The following is a 22574-nucleotide window of genomic DNA, read 5'->3' on the forward strand; positions in this document are numbered from 1 at the left end:
CCTTTGTCATGTTGCTTGGAGTGAGTGTGTCTGAAGATGTTTGGCTTCACTGTAATAAAGGAGTGTGTGCAGCTTGAGTTAGAGGCAATCTGGGGCCTCCAAGGAAAAAGCTCTTTGCTTCCAGGTAAATATTGAGGTTTTTCCTGGTGAAGTGAGAAAGACACACATCGGCCACCTGACATCTGATTGATTCGTCTGTTTCTCATGCAGGAAGTTGAATGAATGGAGGGAAGACCCCCGGCTGTCATGTTTCGTACCATGAGTTTCTTGAGCTGCTTGTTGACGGTGGTGAGGTCCTGTCCCTGGTCCACGTAGACCAGCTGACCCTCCAGCTGGCCCAGCCTCTGGTCCAGGCTTTCGTAGCTCTGCACCAGCAGGTCGGCCTTGTTGGCTTCGAAGAGCTGGCGCGCTTTGGCCTGAGTGGTGCTCTCCAGATCCTGCCAGCACTCCCTGATCTCCTCCAGCTTCCTCCGGACCACCGGGCTGAGCTCCGGCTTCTCCTGGATCAGCTGCTGGCCCTCCTGGGTGAGGAGAGGCAAGCTCCCATCAGAGAGAAACACTACCGGTGTGACAGTTCGTTATTCCTGTGGCCTGCACCCTTTAGCACCAAATGAGACCATTTTTGTCATCTTTCTTTTCCAGCATTTTTCTCACAATTTAGACATTTCTTGCATAGAACAGAATTTTTTGTGAAAATGAGATTGTATGAAGAGCAAAAAAACCCCCCACAAAATCTAAAATAAAATGATTGATTTACTGTTTATCAACCTCAAATGTGTATGTTGTCTTACTAGAAATGTGTGACTCTATTTAGCAAAGTGCTGCCTGACTGTAGTTGTGATACATGTGACTCACAGCTTCAGGAAGCTAATAATAAGAGAAAATAACCATTAAATAGAAACGTATTGAAGTTGGGCAGAGGCCAAAATATAAAGGAGAACAAAATCTTGAGCTTCTTCACCTTGGAAAAGATGCACTGGCTCTTTTGTTGAGATAATGATGCATGGATGTAGAATTGGTCAAGGGTGTATGTGAGTGTGAGCCTCATAAATTATCCCCCCCCCCCCACACACGCACACACACACACGATTCTTTCTTTCATTCACCTGCTCCCTTATTTTTCATTAAGCCTCCTGCACAGTGAAATCCCTCCCCCATCTCATTGAAATTCATTCTTTTCAGTGTGTGTTCGTGGTGTGTTTCAGAGAGAAGAACAAATAAACAAAGGAATCTGTAGGGGAAAACAACTGGTTGAGGAATACAGCATCTAGTGTACATGCAAAAAATATCTGTGCCGAGTTTAAGTGTGATTCAGCCGATGGCCACCAGTCGGAGCTACAGAGCTTTCAGAGAGTAATCCACACATTTTGAAAGCAGGACATGTGATGTCAGTGGATCCCTGTATGATTGCACTGCAGCATGAGGAGATATGAACGCGAGCACAGAGATGACACTAGCGTCTTCAAAAGGTCCTTACATAATAAATAAACAAAGCTATCAATGCCCCAAACGGCTGCAAAGTGTTGGTATCTCAAAGGTTTTTATGCGTTTTTTGCTGCCGTAAAAGAAATACCTGAGAAATCTGGTCTGAGCCCAGCTTGACCTGTAATTCCACTTTGTTCCACTAGGTGGTGCAGCAAGTCAGTTTAGCATCTATAATCTGTTCTAGGTCAAGCATGAGAAAAAGAGGAAGTAACAATGAGCACAACGATGTGTTGAGATACAAATCAAACAACACAAGACTGTGACAGTTCGGCTCAGGACCGACTAACTCAATACTGCCACCCGGAGGATGAAAGTGATCAAACGGGGAACATATTTTGCCTACATTTCGTCTGGATTCATCGTGCTGTGTTGCTGAGATTGAAACTGAAACGAGTTCCTGGCCTGCCTGCTTGGTGAGTCTTATTCTGCCCCACTTTTTTTGTGCCAAAGCTTGAATTTTCCAAACATTTGGCGCTCGGCAGGAGGCAAGTTCACATTTCAGTCCAACGATAAAGCATCCTGGAGCAGTGACTCACCCACAGAGGACAACTCCCCCCCCCCCCCCCGACTCACTCCCAGTATCATTCAATCTGCAGACGTACAGTGGTGCCTCCTGCCTGGAAACTGGAGGACAGTGTTGAGATACAAAAGGCTTCTCGTCCAAACACTCACATCTGCTGCGTGACGTCAGACCAGACAAAGAAAGCCACGTTACAGTATCGAGGTACCTACTTTGGTGGGGGATTTTTACTTTTATGCCAATATGTGTACTCTCTCTTCCTTACAAGGCTGAAAACCACCGATGGTAAGGAAGGAAGTGTGTTCCTCCAAATCCAGTCCAAAGTCCTTCCAGTCAGGACATTCTGTTTGCCTTTCCTTTTTTCTTTGTTTAATTAATCCAGTTGTAAGATTATGATGCGTTCTTTATTATGTATATGGTTTTATGGTGAGTTTCAACAAAGGCTGAGATTTGAGTTGGTTTTATTGAGACGGCTGGGTTTTTACGTCGTGTTTGGGCTGGATGCAGTGGGTCAGATCTGGCAACCCTGGAGATGACACAGTTTTCCGGTTTTACAGTGGATTCATCGCTACGAATCGTAGAAATGCTGTTTCTCAACCGAACCAGTTTGAACAAGAACCCTAACCCAAAGGGAGAAGCTCCTGAAGAAGGTCAGACTCTGCGGCTGCAGCAGGACGTTTCAAAAGGGTGAATGTGTTTTTAAAGTTATTAGCAAGCAGCTAACGCTAGCTCGGGTAACAGTTATACTGAATTTATTGTTGTATATCAGTAATCTCCTCTTCTTCTTCTATCTACATTGTTTTCCACTGCTCTCACCGTCCCATTCCCACGCTCTATAGAAAGAGAGACAGCAAACCAATCTCTCTTCTGCCTGTACATGGGCCATAGTACGCATCACTACCAGGAGTGGTTATATCCCCTCATGATGTCACGAAGGGAAAATGTCTGAATTGCCTGTATGAACACACGTTCACTGAAAAGTGGAGCAAGTGAGTGTGATGACAGATTTTCTTCACACCTGGAGCCTCATACAGGCGTGTGGGGACACATTATTGTTAGAAAACCATTGGAAATTGATTTTTTTGCTCAATATTGGACCTTTAAATCTGAGTTTTCAATTTTTTCCCCAACCATTTCCATGTCAGTGGTGCACTGCTAGAAGACGATAACACAGAAACACTATAACATCAGATGTGCAGACACAAAATCTCTCTCTTAAATCAAAAACCCGCAAGGCGTAGAAGGAAAGAAACGAACAAAATAAGGAATAAACTCATTGAATGCTTTTTCAATCCTCACAAGCAGCAGCAGCAGGCAGCCCTCGCTCCACCAGCGCTCTGTGATTTCCAGCGTTGGCGCATTACGTCACATTTGCTTTCGCTGTGGATTTTCTCCGCGGCGAGTGGGAGCGAGTGGCTGCGTGGGCTCCGCCGGCTTCATCCGCCGCTACTTTCACGCCGCAGCGGCAAAGAGACCCGCTCCCGCTCACATCTAACACCGAGTGAACAGGAAAGCCCTCGTCCCGCTGCCTCCGCACACTGTGAAGCTCGAGCTTCAGGTGAGAAGAGGAGGGAAGCTGTTATCCTCAGAGGTTCACCGGGCTGATGTTGGGTGGTGAGGGTCAAATGACAAATGCATTATGGGAATTAAAACAATGGCGTCGGACTATCTGAGTCTCTGCAGCATCGGCCTGGACTGATGAGGAGTCTGTGTCTTGTGGAAGTCTTCCTGATTTAAGGGAGCGACACAGAATCTCCAGCAAACGTGCAGAATCGATGTATACTTTTACTTTATTTTTAATGTATACTGTATTTCTCACTTATATATATGACATATTGTGTTGAGGTTTGGGTAAATACACACAGAACACATAGACATCCTATCATTAAACTCCTTAAAAGAATGATTAGAATAATAAATAAACCATTGATAAACTATTCATAGAATCTTGCGTGTTAAAATTCATAGATATTGTATACTTAAAAACTTACTATTTCTAGTGAATAATACAGTCTTAACACCGGTATGGAAAATGCTTTTAAATGAAGAGAAAATAATATTTTTTTTTACCAGGATAGGGTGTCTTTGAAAGAGGTCGTGTGAGAGCGAACATTAAAATTGTGTAAATCTCAGTTATGCTTCAAAAAAAACATTGATGAAAGGTAAAATAACTTTTAGCTTTTCTCTTCTTTTGTGTTACTCCAGCAATGTTTTGTTTTTCTATTTTTCTTCCCTCAAACCCTCATGTCAATTCTCCCGTTTGCCACTCGGGGTGTACTTTTTTTTTTTTTTTTTTTTTAGTAAATTACTCATAAAACATAAAAAGTGAAAGCACAATCAATTTCTATGAACTTGCAATTTAACATGCAAGCTCTTAGTCAGACCTCAGTCAGGGATTACAATAACAACGATGTTCTTACAAGAGCGACTGTACACACAGTTCAACACGCATCACATTGTCACATTTCCTCTTTCTTATAATCTCATTACTTCTTGGATTCACTATTCTTTTTCCCACCAAATGTTGACAATCAACCAACAAAAATGGATTAATCAAACCATAATCCACTGGTATCGCTCTGTCTCACGTTGTTGTTGCAGCTCTGCAACGTCTCACCCACACACAGTGCAGGGAGTCTTCTCTGGCTACACACACACACACACACACACACACACACACACACACACACACACACACACACACACACACACACACACACACACACACACACACACACACACACACACACACACACACACACCTGATGACATGTTCTCCAGAAAGCGCCCTGAGCTGAAGAGTGCTTGAGATCCTACAAGCCCCCCCCCCCCCCCCCCCCCCCCCCCCCCCCCTTAGTAAAAAGCATTGTTCTGACTGGAAGGACGAGGAAAACACTCAACAGCTTCTTAATGCACTCCTCAATGTTTTCAGTTCTTTCCTTCGTACTGAAAGCCGAGGAAATGTGCGACTGCCCGAGGGCGGAGCAAACACACGTTTGTGCAGCTTCGTTTTCCAGCTGACATGAACTGAAGCTGAGCAGCTTCGCACTAAATTCCATCCTCATCATGAACGTTAATCAGACTGGGGGGGGGGAGGAGACTTAGTCAAAACTGTAATGTCTGATCGCTGTGTTAAAAGCAAGTCAAAACAGAGTTGTCGTTTACGACGACAACATAAAAGCAATCATTTACAATGATAACAATAATTACAAAAAAAAAAAAATCCCCCCCCCCCCACTAATAATAAGAATAGAATCACTGTCATTCATGCTCCCGCACTGTGTATTTAAGGTAGAATAAAAAAATAAATAATCGCACATCATCAGATGACTCAATTCATGTAATTTCAACGGCTTTCTGTCGCTGCTTGACTGTATGAGACAAACTCACTGGGGGGTAACGTGTTTCTGCTGGTTGCAACGTTTATTTAAGGAGGATCCAGATTGACTAGAGCAGAACAATAAATGGAATAAATAAACACCGAGAAAGTCAGTGCGAGAAAGTATGTTAGTGCTGTCAATCGATGAGAAAAAATTAACTAATTAATTGCACACTTTTCTGTAATTAATAGAGACTAATCACATTGTTTTTCTACTGAGGCTTGTAATGGATATTTATTCAGGAAAATCCACGGAATTAATGTTGACTCAACACACAGTATATATATTACAGTGCACAGTAAAATAGACAGACTATTTAAATAAAAAAAAACTGTTTTTATAACGCTCTTTTAGCTTTGGGTGAAACGGTTTCTCTCCAAGATTGGCAAAATTAATATAAACATGAATTAATTAATTAACATCTAACATAAGTCTGGGTTTTGTTAAGAGTGCAGGTCCGCCACTTTGAGAAATTGAAGATTTCAAGAAACAAAGTTGTAAAATTATTACATGAACTACCCCCCCCCCCCCACACACACACACACACACACACACACACACACACACACACACACACACACACACACACACACAATGTGGAGCCAGCAGAAACCTGCAGGTCAGCGCTTGGTGCACTTAGGCCTTCGAAAGTGGGGCGGATGAAGAGATGAATACAAAGTATGGACACGACACTTCCGACTTTTGACTTGTTTGCGAATCGTCTCTAAAATTCAAACAATAAAAACGTCCCAGAGCAAAAACGTCTCAATAACTATCCAGAGACAATCTTACATTAAAAAAAACAACGGTAATCCTACCGGCAGGGACGTAAAAGCAAGATGATCGTGCAGGAGAACTCACTGGGCACATTAGATCAGCTACACACATTTAACTTCATCAAATCTATGTCAAAATTGAAAATTCAGTGATCATACGTTTCCTTTTCTTTCTCCCCGTAACTCTAATAATGATAAACTGGAGGAATTTGTTCAATATAGGGAGGAACAGCTGCGTGAATCATTGAGATGTGTGTTATTTTAGTGTGTTTCCTATAATAGCCCAAACACTAAGTGTTTGGATGTTTTTTTTGGGGGGGGGGGCTGAGAATTTAACACATTAATTTGGATGAAATAACAAACACATTTACTGGAGCTTTATTTTTACACTCCAGTGTTTCACAGTGTGCTTGACTTGGTTTTTCCAACTGTGAAATTCCAGTGCAATGTTGTCAAAATCAGAAGTTCAAACTTTTTCTTTTTCCTCTAATGCAAGTCTAATTATTCTTCTACTAAAATCAGTTTTGATTAAAATAACGTTTTTAGGTGTGATTCATTTGTGACTTAAATATTACAAAGTCTGAATATCTTTTTAATTTGGCAGTAACTTGTACTAAATATATGAAAAAAGTTCTCTGAATGTTATAGAGTGGCAGCATTCATTATGACAGCGCTCAATAATGTGTAAACAATCTTAAGAGAGCCGGAGACATTTTTTGAACTGAAAGTGGACTAAAATGGTGATTTTTCACTTTGTGAGGAATGTGTTTGCGTGACCGTCGTTCGGTGGGATCGTACCTTCACACTGACTTCAGAGCAGCTGTCATTTGGACGGTCAATTCTTGGAAAAAGTCGTCTAAGACAGTGTTTTTCAACCTTTTTGAGCCAAGGCACACTATTTTCTTTGGAAAAATGTGGAGGCACACCACCACCCGAAAATGTTAAAATGTGAAACTCTGCAGCCTCTATTAACAATATAAAGTCATTCTCATCAAAGTTTTATCAACAGGAATCAAATAAAGACAGAAAAAAAGTATTTCCCAGTTTCTTTTTTGAATAGTGACTCCCTCAGTGTGAAACCTGGACCTGATGGATGAAGAGCTGAGATCCTGGTTCACATTCTTCCTTTTCAAAAACTTCTCCATCACTGTCACTGACACAGTACTTTGATACAAGATGGTAGCAGGAGGTGGAGATTAACCACACTGACGTCTGTTAAGTTTCCATTTCACCGGCAAAGTTCTGTGCTGCCCTCTATTGGTGAAGAGTATTGTAGCATCACGGAGTTGGTCGCTGCAGGGCATGATGGGAGTTCAGGTTATGTGTTGCCGGAGGTTATTGAGGGTTATTGTTGGGGTTGTTGTGTGTTGATTTGTGCTTGTGTTGTGTTTTTGTTCCTCGGTTCAGATAGTTCATTATTTCGTCTAGTTTGGTTTGTTGGATGTTGGTGTGAAACCAGGAGTGAGAAATGTGTTGTGTGGAGCGTCATCCTGTTATGAAGTTCCAGTTGCGTGTGTTCATGTCAAAATAAAAGCATCTGGTGATCAGCTGGCAGAAAAGAATCTCGACTCAGTAATTCTTCCGAGGCGCTCGCCACAGTATTTCTACATGATTACTCTGCACACTGTTCTCACAGCTGACAGCGGCTTAGAGAGCAAATGTTTTTTTTAGAAAAAATGTGAAATTGGACAAATTGCTACGGCACACCTGACTAGATCTCGCGGAACACCAGTGTGCCGCGGCGCAGTGGTTGAAAAACACTGATCTAAAATATCGTGACTAATCGGCTCGTGTACGCAAAGTACGACTGGCTTCCTGTTTGTATTGCGGCCAGTAATGAGCAACGTGATTGGTCAGCTGACACCATGTGGTCTATACCTTTTGAAAGGCAGTCTCTGATTGGTTCGTAATTCTCCGACTCATCCTGGAGGTAGAGAGGAGGATTTTTAGTTCCAAGATGCTGAGGAATTATATCTGTGGCATTAATTATACGGACCTTTGATCTATCTGAATTTTCACTTCCAAAATGAAAATGAGAGAAGGAAATGTATTACTCTTAAGAAGCTATTACCTACTATACCGACGACTTCCTGTTCCTCACCACAGACGCTGGTACTGATAACATTTTTAACAGTTTATATACACAACCGAGGTTGTTTTTTTTGTCTCCTAAAATCTTTATCGCGCGTTTCTACAATGGACGAACGACCGTGTTTCCACGCACAATAGTGTTTTCAACACTCCGATCACAAATATTCACTTTACAAAATGCACCGTACTTTCTTCAGTGTGTAAACACAACGATGAATCAGAGTTATAAAGCGAGAGGCAGCGATGCAACGGCTACAAACCCGACCACACACAGGATTTTAGTGAAACTTCAGGGTTTTGTTTTGGTTTTGTAGGATCCAGACCCCCTGGGGGGGGGAGGCACCTGGAGATTTACATTTTTGAGATTTTCGAGTGTCTTTAGATCCATCCACCTGCATTTGGCTTCACTGTGACGTTTCGTCACACCAGAGACCAAAGTCACATGGCGCAGAGAAGCTCGGACCCCCAACGACACTCATCCTCATTAAGATGTGATCCAGCACAGAAAGAGTGAGAGTGAGAGTAAGATAACAGCAGTGGAGATCGTCATTCCCAGTGAGTTAATGAGGCCAATTAATCAGGAAGTGTAACAGAAATGAGCGGAATGAACGCTTGCTGGGTTCTGCTGACTGACTTTGACTTTATTCTTTAGATGAATACTGGAAGCAGGAAAAGCGCTTCAGGCCCGTAAAGGGGGTCAGCTTCAGTTTGAGCCCAGTTCACTGTCGTGCTCGGAGTCCGGAGCTGCCGAGGAATCAACCACAGAGGGCTCAGGTGAGACGCCACACATCCTGAACACACACCGGCAGGCTCCACTTCAGGAAACCTACAAACCGGAACTTCTGTTGGGTTTATCTGCACCTCGTGAATTGAACTGATAATCCCCGTCTGAAACGCACCTCCACTGATCGCATCCCTCAGTTTCACATTATGATGCACAGATTTGGTGCTGGTAGGGGAAGCCCAGTCATCCTGCAGCGACACAACAGCAGTTATTGATTAAACGCTGCATTATGCATTGAGAACACTGCAAAGCTCAGCTTATTAGACCCCGGGACCACATTGGGCTCACTGTGTGACGGCTTCTGCTCTGCGTCTTGCATTTGGGATAGGAGAGCCGGGGTTTTCCTCCATGACTGCAGGACTCCTCAAGTTTTTCAACAATTTCACATAGGTGTCAGACGTCCAACAACATTTTATTCAAAGTGAATTTCCCCCAAATCCAGCCTTGGTCCTGAATTTCAGTTTAAAAGTCCCTCTAGTGATTCTACTGAGAACAGGCTGTTTCGGTTTCTGTCCACGCCGACTCCGGGCCTATCTTGGGTAGAAGAGCTTCCCAGTGTTTCATATTAAGTGGTTTCCCTGTAAGTTGGTGACCCTTGTTGCTGCTAATAACAGACGTTAAAAACCTGACGGAAATAACAGCATTTACAGTCAAGTTTCCAAGTGTTGTACCGTTTGAGAGAGTTATTTTAGTATATAATGTTGCTCGCAGCAACCATGGACACCAATCAGGGAAGTCAGTTAACAGGGAGACCACTTCATCCAAAACACCGGTACCAGACGCGAATGTCTACGGTGGATTCATTGTTGAAACTCTGTGGTTCAACCAGTTTGACCCAGAAGGAGAGAATCCTGAAGATAATGATGTGTCTCAAAGTGAGTATCTTATTTCCCCAGTTGACATCACGAAGGGAAAATCTCGGAATCTCCTGCTTTGAGCAAACGTTCTCGTAAAAAGTGGAGCAGGTGAAGGAGATGACAGACTTTCCTGCCTTCTCATACACAGGTTATGGGGACACATATTGCAGTTTATTACAACATTTTGTGTAATATGGGATGTTTAAGGGAATAGAAGTAATAAGGAAAACTTAAAGAAGCATCAAGCTGAGTAGTACTTTTGATATCTATTACAGATCCTATGCATGTTAATTCCTAAAGCAGACACGGGCAACTGGCAGCCTGCAAGACACAAGTGATGAAGACTTACAGAAACTGGTTTGAGGTTTTGAGTATTGAAAATACTCAAAATTACTGCACTTAAAGTTCCTCTACCAGGATCCACATGGGGAAAATGACACATTTAAGACCCAGTTCCAGTTGTTGATGGACATCTCTACCTTTCTGGAGGAAATTCCTCATTGCACTCATAAAAACCCATATTTGCAACAGAGTTTACAAGTATAAGTTGAAGATTTGTTTCTGGTAGAGTCACTTCAAGGTGAGAATATAAAATGCAGGCATGTTCAATGAAATCAAGAGACACTAAATAAGTCCTTTTCCTTAAATTAGTAGGTATGAATATCATAAGTACGAGTGGGAGATGTCAAAATATCACAGTAATCACAGTTTTTACAAGCAACATTCTTATAGTTTGTCTCCTTAACACAGTTGTTCACCAATGAACCATACAAGTATGAACACTGAATAACTCTTAATTATCTCTTTATCGTGGTCCCAGCTTTTGTGTGGGGTATAACAAGCAGAAAGTGAACCTTTTGTCCTCAAAGTTGAAAAGTAGTGGTCATGAGGATTTGATTGGGCTCTTGTGGGGTGATCCCAAAAGTGATTGGGCTCAAGATGAAGGTGCCTTCTAGTGACACGCTGCTTTTCTTCTCCTGGAGGTCCTTTAAGAGCCTCCCACCGCTTCTTAAAACACATTCCAGGGACGACAACATCCTCAGTGATGGCCGACCTTCATCACTTTCCAGGTCATAGGCCAATATGAGAGGAAGCAGCATTAGCAGAAGAAGAAGAAGAGAGAGAGAGAGAGAGAAGAAGGATGGGGGGACAAAAGGAGGGATGACCTTCACACATGAGCTGGATCTGGAAGGGGGTGGGGGGATTTGGAAGGTGTTTCCTGGCAACCAGCACAAGCACAGGCACGAGGAGACACGTCTCCGCCGGCTGCTTGATGTCACGGCGACCCGGCGCGGGGTACAAAGTGCACCGCAATCATCCGGAGGGTCCTCCTGCGGCGGGCCACGCCCCCTCCATTACCAACTCTGCTCGCGGGCGGAGGATTGGTCCTTATTTTAGTCTTCGCGGGGCGGATTTCTCACACACAATTAGACCCTATGAGGCTCCCACAAATGTGTGACAAGGTGGCGCGGCGGGGGCAAAGCCCGACAAGTTCTCAGCCTGTCCAGGGAGCAGCTCACCATCACACTTCTCATCGTACTTCAATCATCTGCTTCACTCAAAAAAAAAAAACCCACTGAAGTGCTGATTGAAAGGGACTCACCCTGTAACTCAGTACGTCGTCTTTCTCCGTCACACCTGTGGGAATGTAACCAGGGCCGACGCAACAAGTTACCGTCCCTCACGTCACCATCCTTATATTGTATCTTTGAGCACTTGCACTTGTGTTTTAGTGGCACTTAAGCACTTTTACATCCCTTTGAGCACAATTTACATAAATCTCCGACGAGTATTATACTAATTTTGAGAATGACAAATCACTAAGTACAATTACACAATTCCATTTAATTAGTAATCAAACTCTTTGATTGGAATGTTTTAAGTCAATTCTTTAATTATTTCTCTGAATAATGTGCTTCAAGTTGGAAACTTAAATCGAATGCCCGCTATTGAAAGATATTAAATTACGACCACGAGTATATACTGTAGTTACAAGACCTTTGTAAACATATTTCTAAATGGTTTTATGCGGAATTGAGCACAACTGGAGTAATGCAACAGTAGTTACGCTTGAGTAAACATTTTAAGTCCTCTTTGACCATTGTGCATGATTACAAATGTTTATTTTTTTGTTGGGTTTTTTTGGAAGGTGGATACCTTCCATCCCTTTCTTTTTTTTTTTTAATTAGTATTTTATTGTGATTTTCCAAAATTTACAACAGACAATCCTTCACAGTACAGGCACATTTCTCCCAAACTCAATGTCCTTTATGATATCTATACTTGTAACAAAAGGGAATACTCACAATAAACAAAGGAAAATAAACAGATAAGAAAAAGACAAAATATAAAATAAACAAAAATACAAGAAACAGTTGTAGCTTAGAACCAGGGGTAAAAATAAAAAAATGCTTTATATATGTATATATCTGCCCGGCCTCTATAGAAAGGATTACCGTCCTCAGACATGCATCCCTCAGACAAGATTAGTCCACAGAAGCATACATACGTTGCAGTAGGTCCTACACAAAGTCAGGTCTATGTTGCTGTATATATAGTAGCCATCCTTTCCAGTTACACTTAAATTTGTCCACTTCCATTCTAAGAGACGCAGTCAATCTTTCCATATTATAAATGTTCAACATTACATCCATCCATTCATCAACAGTAGGCACCAGATCCTGGCGCCATCTCTTGGTTATTGCCTTTTTTCCAGCCAAAACCATAATCCTCAGTAATTTACCATCTTGTTTATTTTTCAAATTCAAAGTCTTTAATAATACAAAATACAAAATCTTAAAACTAGTTGGAATCTTAGTTCCAGAGATCTCCCCTATTATTTTTGCTATCTCTTCCCAATATTGATTAATCAAGGGGCAACCCCAGAATATGTGGAAGTGATCTGCTTTAGCTTCCCCACAGGATCGCCAGCATTTGGTGTCCCCGTGTTTCCTCTGTGCCGGGGTCGCAAAGAACCTTATGGTATTCTTCCATCCATACTCCCTCCAAACCAATGAATTTGTAGTTTTCCACTGGTAATTGCTAAGCTCCTCCCATTCCTCTCCTGACAAATCTATGTTAGCTTCTCTCTCCCATTTTTCTTTTACATATTCTGTGTCATCTGCCTTCAGATCCTCTATTGCCTTATAAAGTCTGGCGATTGCTTTCCGCTGTACCTTGGAGCTACATGCATCCATTAAAACCTGTATGATGCCTACCCATGGTGTACTCAGATTAGCTTTTTTAATTTCTTGTCCTAAATAATGCCTCAGCTGTAGATATCTGTGAAAGTCCTGATTCTTGAGGCCATGTTTATCCTTTATGTCTTGGAAACTCATCACTGTCCCATGTTTGATAACTTCCCAATGCATTTTTACCTTCCATCCCTTTCAATGTGCAAAACTAATTTTGTAAATAACACTCCAGAATTGATATAACTTGTTTTATAATATCTTTTTTTATTTAGTTTTTTTTTTTTTTTAATTTCCTCTAACTTACATCTATGTCCTATTTTGCTTCTTGGCCACAGCTTCATTGTAAATAATAATGATAATCATCATCATCATCATGCCTGTCTACCTCTTTAAGTGACCCAGACTATCCTCTGGGTTTTCTTTTTTTTAAAAACATCTTTCTTCCATTGATTTTTGGCATGTAAATAGTCCTGCACCATGGAAACACAAACACACAACGTGCAGCAAATTCTGAAATATTGTGATATGAATTGTATTTATAATTGTGTAAACTGTTTTTGCAAAAATCACAACAAATTGCAGAAAACTCACGGGTGGGATTTAGATGAAAAACACAAAATGGAGGTGATAGTCGTCAGCGAGCGGCAGGCACACAAAATGTCCTCTCAAATTTTCTTGTTTTGATTATTACTGTAGGTTGCATGGTGAACCTTTAATATTTGTACTACTTTAACTGCTGATAGGCTATGTTAACCATTGTGAAAGTTGGCTGGCCGAGAAAGTTGGCAGAGAAGGTTACGTTTTTGACTTGGCCTGTTCATTTATTTATTGTTTTTTTTGTATTTTACCAACTTTCCGCAAAACTTACTCACCTGAATTGCATTTTCAGGGATGATTTATCATCATCCAAGGACCAATCCATTAGATTTTGCGAAGTCAACAACTGACCATTTCTGACTAAATCCCCTAAAAACTGCAAAACTCAGATAAAAATGCCCTTTTCATCTCCTTTCATCTCATCACACTAAATTTGCTTTGAAATGTCCTTGTAATAACAGCACAAATACATCTCCCAGAAAGCCTTGCAGCCTCTCCATAGCCTGGTCGCTGAACCGTTTCCATGGCGACAAGTCACATTTCACAGAGGGATGTAGCTACCTGAGCTATCGAGGTAGCGTCGACATGAGCTAACGGCTATCATGCTAGCGATGCTCACTCTGTAAAAAACAAAAAACAAAAGTGGTGTTGGCGAAGGTCCTGTATGTGTCAGAAGTAGGATTCACTGTGCTGAAGATGATGTTTGGCTGCAGACTGGATGAAACGAAGAAGTCCTGAGAACAGGTGCAGTGTGTGAGCCAAGCATCATCATCATCATCGTCGTCGTCGTCTTCGTCTGCGGCTCCCACAGACTCCCTGGCACGTTGAAGATGAGGGGATCGGGTAACATGTGCTGACCTATAATTCCATGCTGAGAGCAAATGTTTGAACGTGCTGACTGTAAACGCTCAAGCACACACATCCACTGGAAGGCAGCGAGACGGTAAATATTCCACCAGCATTGTGCTGCGCAGCAGAGACAGGGTTTCTTTACGCCACACAGAAATAGACTCGGAGACTCTCCGAGGACGCCGGCAGAAAGACACAACCAGGACGCCGCCAGCGAAAAACACTGTGGATAAATTTACTGCATCCAAAACGCGATCAATTTTTCCAACTAGTGGCAACATGAGTCACACACTGACTCAGCGACTTCATCCTATGATGTGCACTTTGTCTGTTCAATAAGCATCCCTCTTTTTTTTACCTGCTTCGTTCAACATGAAAGCTCCTAGAGGTTCACCACTGAGTTTGACTTTGCGCCGTTAACTTACGGATAAGCTACAATAAGCTTCAGCAAGTCGTCTGCATACACAGATAAAAGAAAATACTTTTTTTTTTTTTTTTTTAAGAAAAACAAAGAAAAAACAGAGAAAAGAAGATTCCTCGAGCTATGAAAGGTACAACACAGAAAATATCTCACTATAACGCCTACTAACAAAAGCTTTCAGGAGCCAGTGGAGAAAATCTTATTATCATAAAGTCCTCCCAGTATTTTTTGCGCAACATGGATGATATTCCCGTGTTTATGGAGGGAACGACAGCGAGTCCATTGTGTGCGATACTTCCCACGTCGTTCGGACACAATCATATTTCACGCGCGTCTGTGGGCAATATCGAGTTTGCACTTATAGGCGAGCAAAGGTCAGGACCGGCGTCTTAAACACACCGAATACATCCAGGAACAGTCCAGAGCAGGGTCTTCTTGTCGTGGTAAAAGCCCAAGGAATCGGTTGATTGTGACGCCCCCATAAACAATGTTTCTGACACTGGTCAGCAGTGAGCACAAATCTTTTCAAACATGTTCATGAAACACAAACCACACACTGAGTGTTAATTCACAAACCCCCCCCCCCCCCCCCAAAAAAAAGACCTGCAAGTTGCTAAGCAACGGCCGAGAGGAAGACTCGTGGGGTGAGCATGGCTGCCACTTATGACTTCAGAAGCTGAATTAGGTGTATCTGCCAACAGCGAGGTGGACGGTACGACTACAGTCTACAGCATGAGTCGGTCCAGTCCAGCAGGATTCGCACCAACAACCTTGGCGGACCTTCCCCCATTCAGTCTTGCCTTAAAATCTTTGCCACGACACCTTAAAATCAAGCTTCCAAACTGTGAGGATAAACTTGTGCTTTTCAATGAATAGGATTTCTTCAGACTGAAGCTGCTTTAACTGGAATATAAACCCCGACTTCACCAGAGGACTGAACAAATCTTGATATTGCTTTTGCCGTTTAATTATATTGAAGCTACAAATAAAATGAGAATTTGATCTTAAAAATGAAAAATTTTAGTGCAATGTTTTATAGTAAATGGTGGCTTTGACAGTAAACGGAAAGAAATACTTAAATAAAATAATCACAGTATGTTTGTTACATCCCACACAGCGTATTTAAAGATGTTCATAGTGTTTGTTGTCACCCAAGGCTTGGCATGTAGGCTGCCTTTTGTTTATTTTTTTTTTTTAATTGTCAGCCAAATTACATACTTTCATGCGAAGATGAAGACAAAGAAATGCACTTAGCATTATTCAGATACTTCAGCGTGTGGGCGTCAAAGACACAATGGACTCTTTTATACTTTCAGAGTGAGACACGACGGGAAACTTCTTCAGGTGATCAAAGCTTTTACACACATTATAATTTATGATTTTATCCAAAGTGGGAAGTTTGATTATGTACAATATCCCATCGAATAATTAATTTGGAATTCAATTTATTGTAAAAAAGAAAAAAAAACTAACACTGATGTCGGTGCGTTGTGTGTATTTGCTGAAAAATTGTGCAAAAACGGCAAAAAAAACCCTCTCCAGCGTTCCTTCCTGTCTGCCAAAGCAAGCGTTTTTCTCTTCCTTCAGATAAAGAGATGAGCCATGAAAGTATAATGGCAGCAGCTCGGTGGACCCGGACCGCGCTGCCCTGCACTACGTGACTGCACATCAAGCCCATATTCAAACACGCCAACGTCTCAGTGCCCACTGCCGCCGAAGAAGAAGAAGAAGAACGTAATTAGACATAATGAGCAGCTTAAAGGCCAGCAGTGGGTGAAGCTGCCTACCTGCGTAGCCGTCAACCAGGATGTTATGGCTCTGCCTGAACGAAGACAGAGAGGACCCCCATCGCTCCAATAAACTTTACTTCTTCACTTCTGACTGCAGGAAAGTCTTTTGTTTTTTTAAAAATGTGGCCTTTTATGGGTTTTTTTTTGTTGCAAGAAATACTTGTCCCTAACAGGCCTTGAATGCTGCATTGAGCTCATTTACATACGTTCATTTATTTGCTCAACCTACTTTTATGCAACGGCCGATGCAAGTAGTGAAAGACGGGCCAATCCCAATTCTACCCCTCGAAACGGAGCGTTTCCAGATGCACACTTTAAACAGAGGGGTAGGAGGACATGGCGCCGAAGGACTCGCATTTCACATATAGACGCTTCTAAAGTTATATAAACCTGTTGTGTTTTATACTAGTAAGAACAGCAGTAGCGCTGCCGTATGGAGATTCCGTGTGTATTTGTTTCGTGGAGACGGTGTTTATAACATTTTATTATTACACTGTAGAGCTCCAAAGTCTTCTAATATGGGTGTTTTTGAAAACAGGGACCCCCGAGCAAACAAGGAAGCTCCTCCGCTTTCACATGGTGAATGAGGAAATATTTCTGAAGTCCAAATACAAAAACTGAAGTAATCCATGTCTCCGTCTATTTCTTCACCTCGATGTGGAAAGGAATGAAACAAAGCAGCCAAGCTGCTGAAACACGTTGAATTTGGGACGGCAGGACGACGCTCCTGCTGGAAAATCAACAAACATCCGTGGCTCAGCTCTGCTGATGTAACGGCGCCGTATTATGAAGTCATAACTGTGAGACGGAGCGAGAGGGGCGGGAGGGGGGAGGGGGGAGGGAGAGGGGCGGGTTGAGCAGAGGGAGAGGGGGGTCCCAAATCTAAGGGCTGAAACTTTTACCCGTTTGCCTTTGCCCTCGTTTTGGAGGGGAAGGCAGAGGCGGAGGGCTAAGGGGCTGGGGGAGGGGTACAAAATTGAATTGGGAAAGTGTGCATTTTAAAGCTGTTTAGATGAGTTCGTGTGGAACAAGTGTCTCAACTCGGCCTGTCATAAACAGATGTTTTCATTATCAGATATTCTGCCAATCCATCCATCCATCCATCCATCCATCCATCCATCCATCCATCCATCCATCCATCCATCTATACTCTCATTCATATATACAGACACCTCAGGCTATGTTCACACTGCAGGTCTCAATGCTCAATTACATTTTTTTTTGCTGGCTTTCGATTTTTTTGCGTGATCATTCACATTATGCTTTTAAATGTGACCTCTACCATACTGCCGTGTGAACGTGATCAGACACGGCGCTTTCAAGCCCCATAACACAGAAGACTGCGTGAAGTCACACCAAGCACGCCGTTTACAGAAGTAGATAGAGACGACATGACAGTCAGCAACCAGGGCTGCCAGATGTGACTCACTGTTTCCAGCCCAAACAATGTAAAACCCACACACCTCAATAAAAAACCAGCTCAAATCTCAGCCTGTGTAGGAATCGTGTTAAAACTATTACATGTGTAATAAAGAACACGCTGAAAACACATGACACGTAAATAAAGTTAAAAGGTGAGAGAATGTGGCTCCCTAATTGGGGGATACCGCCATATCTGGCAACACAAGGTCGTGGCGTGTAGATCCATTTTCAAATGGTTGCCAAACACAAGTCGACAAAATCTTGACAACATGAGGAGGAAAGAAGAAGTTTAATGAGGAAAAGAGAGCACAGCTTTTCACTGTTTGGCGGAGCCGCTTCCTCCAGCGCCTATCCATGATGTCAGTCAGTCAGTCAGTCAGTCAGTCAGTCAGTCAGTCAGTCAATCAATCAATCAATCAATCGTCATTCTAAGATTTTGGAAATCATCTGTGCATGTGATGGGGGAATACACGTGCATGCAGGGGGCGTGGTCCAACTCCAATATGTATTAAATCCCTGGTTTATTCCCATTAATTCCTATGGGAAGTTTGCAACTTTGAAAAGTCACGGAATTCTGCCACCCTGGGGAGCACTAACCTCTACACCAGTGTTTTTCAACCTTTTTGAGCCAAGGCACACTTTTTTCTTTGGAAAAATCTTGAGTCACACCACCACCCGAAAATGTTAAAATGTGAAACTCTGTAGCCTCTATTAACAATATAAAGTCATTCTCATCAAAGTTTTATCAACAGGAATCAAATAAATACAGAAAAAAACTATTTCCCAATTTCTTTTTTTAATTTGTACTCCCTCAGTGTGAAACCTGGACCTGATGGATGAAGAGCTGAGATCCTGGTTCACATTCTTCCTTTTCAAAAACTTCTCCATCACTGTCACTGACACAGTACTTTGATACAAGATGGTAGCAGGAGGTGGAGATTAACCACACTGACGTCTGTCACTTTCTATTTCACCGGCAAAGTTCTGCGCTGCCCTCTAGTGGTGAAGAGTATTTATACATGATTACTCTGCAACACACTGCTCTCACAGCTGACAGCGGCTGTGAGAGCAAATATTTTTTAGAAAAAAATGTGAAATTGGATCATTTCCCACGGCACACCTGACCAGATCTCGCGGAAACACCAGTGTGCCGCGGCACAGTGGTTGAAAAGCACTGTTCTACACCACCATGTAGTAAACTGATGATCAGAAAGGCTAATTGTGTGGTCTAACAAAGGTCAAAAACAGTGCAGACGTCAAAATTGTGAAGAACACAAGCTGTGATAATCCAGACTTTAAAAGTTATTTTCAATGATGAGACAAAAAAGGCCACAGTTGGAACGATCAAATTACTGTTATTCATGTGCTTTCGTACCCAAAATAGCAGCACTGAACGATCTCAGCTCCTCCGACAGTACAGTATGTACAGCAGCGACGCAGAGCACACCGACGATGCTTTGCGCTGTTCGCGTTCCACCAGTTGGAGCTCCACCCTGCCCAGAGACCAGCCTGCAGAGAAGCAGGCCACGACGACACACTCAGAAAGATCCGCTTACAGCCGAAACACCCTCAGCCTAACGGTATTTATTGTCTCAGTCAGTAGCATAAGTGCCTTCGATTTATGGTAATAAATGTAGCGTCTGTGTCGCGTTGCTTCACCGGAAACACGGCGGCTCGGAGACTTTGGTCTGAACAGATGTACGGCCGGGATTTGTTTGTACCACACAATCCATCACGCAGAGTTATGGCCCAACGCGCCACGCGTCGGATTTTATGCAAGGGCCCCACATGGACACGGTGTCGGTGTGTGTGTCCTGTCAAGAGTCTGTCAGCCTCCACTCAGTGTTACTCCCGTCTGGAGGTTCAACACGTATTAAAACAGGAACTGTGAAACTGAAGGGAAAATATGACCGTCTGAAAAACTCTACTCACGCTTATCAGTCGGAAGATAAAAAAGATTTTAAAAAAAACAACAGAACTTTGGCCTTTTCAAGCCTTGTAAGGATTAAGGATGAAAGAGGAAGCCGAGCAATAAACACCTGTTTCAGCAAACCAGCCTGGAAAGTTACAAGTTACTGAAAGTTATTATTGTCATTAGGTTCAGGCGAAGTTACACGAGTTAGTGGAGGAAGATGCTCTAGATCAGTGTTTTTCAACCTTTTTGAGCCAAGGCACACTTTTTTGTTCGGAAAAATGTGGAGGCACACCACCACCCGGAAATGTTAAAATGTTAAACTCTGTCGCCTCTATTAACAATATAAAGTCATTCTCATCAAAGTTTTATCAACAGGAATAAAATAAATACAGAAAAAAAAGTATTTCCCAATTTCTTTTTTTAATTTTTTCTCAGTGTGAAACCTGGACCTGATGGATGAAGAGCTGAGATCCTGGTTCACATTCTTCCTTTTCAAAAACTTCTCCATCACTGTCACTGACACAGTACTTTGATACAAGATGGTAGCAGGAGGTGGAGATTAACCACACTGACATCTGTTAAGTTTCTATTTCACCGGCAAAGTTCTGTGCTGCCCTCTAGTGGTGAAGAGTATTGTAGCATCACGTAGTTGGTCGCTGCAGGGCATGATGGGAGTTCAGGTTATGTGTTGCCGGAGGTTATTGAGGGTTATTGTTGGGGTTGTTGTGTGTTGATTTGTGCTTGTGTTGTGTTTTTGTTCCTCGGTTCAGATAGTTCATTATTTTGTCTAGTTTGGTTTGTTGGACGTTGGTGTGCAGAGAAATGTGTTGTGTGGAGTGTCATCCTGTTATGAAGTTCCGGTTGCGTGCGTTCATGTCAAAATAAAAGCTTCTGGTGATCAGCTGGCAGAAAAGAAGTTTGACTCAGAGCAATTCTTCTGCGGCACTCGCCACAGTATTTATACATTATTACTCTGCACACTGCTCTCACAGCTGACAGCGACTGTAAGAGCAAATGTTTTTTTTAGAAAATATTTGTGAAATTGGATAATTTCCCACGGCACACCTGACTGTATCTCGCGGAACACCAGTGTGCCGCGGCACAGTGGTTGAAAAACACTGCTCTAGATAATATGGATGCATTGATTTATGAACTAAGAAGACAAATAAGAAGCAGCAAAAAAAATTACTAATAAAAAAAAACTGGCAGAGATAAAGTACTAACATACAGACAGCTCTTCAGCATATGTTTGTTTAAGGCTGCTCTTCCATCAAAAGTACTGAGGGTACATGCTAATGCTACTTACAGTGACACATTTCTCCTTCCTGCCATGAGTACCGAGTTACTTCAAGAGTAATGAGTCGCTCTTTCTCCAGTAAATAAGAGTTTAGTGAATTAGTGGATGTGACGACAACAGCTTTGGGTAATGCTAATGCTAACAGTCGGACAGAGACAGGAATTGAAAGCAGCCTGAAACGTCGATAACTGTAACTGTGTCCTGGTTTCATAAGCGACGGTTCAGTCTCTGGCGTTGAAAACGACTCTCCGCTCCCCCTCCGTCTGAGACCAGTGGCCGCCACTGTCCACGCAACGTTGAGGGACTCGATTCCGCAATGAGACTGAGCCAAGGTGTGAATTCGACTTGCCCAGAGACAAGCCTGTGCATCCAGCACGTGCGTCTGGGGGAAACGCTGGCTATAACCCAGTTACGTCTGCGTCCGCCGCAGCTCCAGACGGGAGGCCGATGTGCTGCGGAAATCGCTTTAATATAAAACAGATCCTATCAGGGCGCGGAGCGGCGGCGCCGTAATACTTTCTGCCCTTGCCACTGGCTTTGCTACGCTTTGATTAAGCGGGTTTTGGCACTTGAGTGTGAAAAACGAGGTTAGAAATGGTGTGAAATTAAATAGACAATAGGAAGTGAACAGTCAGGAAGGTGGTGATGCATGACCGAAGGTCATTATTCGGCTACAATCTTTATAATCCTCAGGAAACTTTTAATCATTCTCAACACACACACACCCCCCATGTTGGTTTAGTTCAGGGATCGGCAACCTTTAATGCTCACAGAGCCATTTGGTCCCGTTTCCCACTGAACACAACACCCTGAGAGCCGCACACATTTTATTTTGACAGTCCCACAGGAAGACCATGCCAGGAGGACACGACACACAAAACCTTCTTCACTGCTGGTTGACAACTTACAACTAATAAACTAAACTACATGAACTAAGCAACAAAAACACAACACAACACAATCATTACCAACACTACAAACCTAACACAATCCCCAATAATTACATTTAAAACACGACAAACAGAAGCTCCCATAATGCATTGCAGCTCTCAGCTCCTTTATTGCTACACATGATTAAAATGGAAGATAAATGTGGGAGATCTGGGATTGTTAGAACCATGAGTGTGATGGTGTGTCTTTAATGTCCTGTAGTTGTTGTGTAATTCACTAGAATGTTCCGTCAGTCTCAACAAGTC

At 42.5% G+C, this 22574-nt stretch overlaps 1 protein-coding gene across 1 annotated transcript in view; it reads right to left on the reverse strand.

The window, feature by feature from the left end:
- The window catches only part of sptbn4b (spectrin, beta, non-erythrocytic 4b), a gene marked incomplete at its 3' end in the record, with an annotated part of 130562 nt that overhangs the window by 29069 nt on the left and 78919 nt on the right, over positions 1-22574 (reverse strand). The window contains exon 26 of the mRNA XM_080505456.1: positions 258-521. Coding sequence (XP_080361582.1) covers positions 258-521 — 264 coding nt within the window. The remainder of the gene's footprint in view (positions 1-257; positions 522-22574) is intronic.

The sequence above is a fragment of the Blennius ocellaris genome (genome assembly GCF_963422515.1).
Source record: "Blennius ocellaris genome assembly, chromosome: 2".
NCBI lineage: Eukaryota > Metazoa > Chordata > Actinopteri > Blenniiformes > Blenniidae > Blennius > Blennius ocellaris.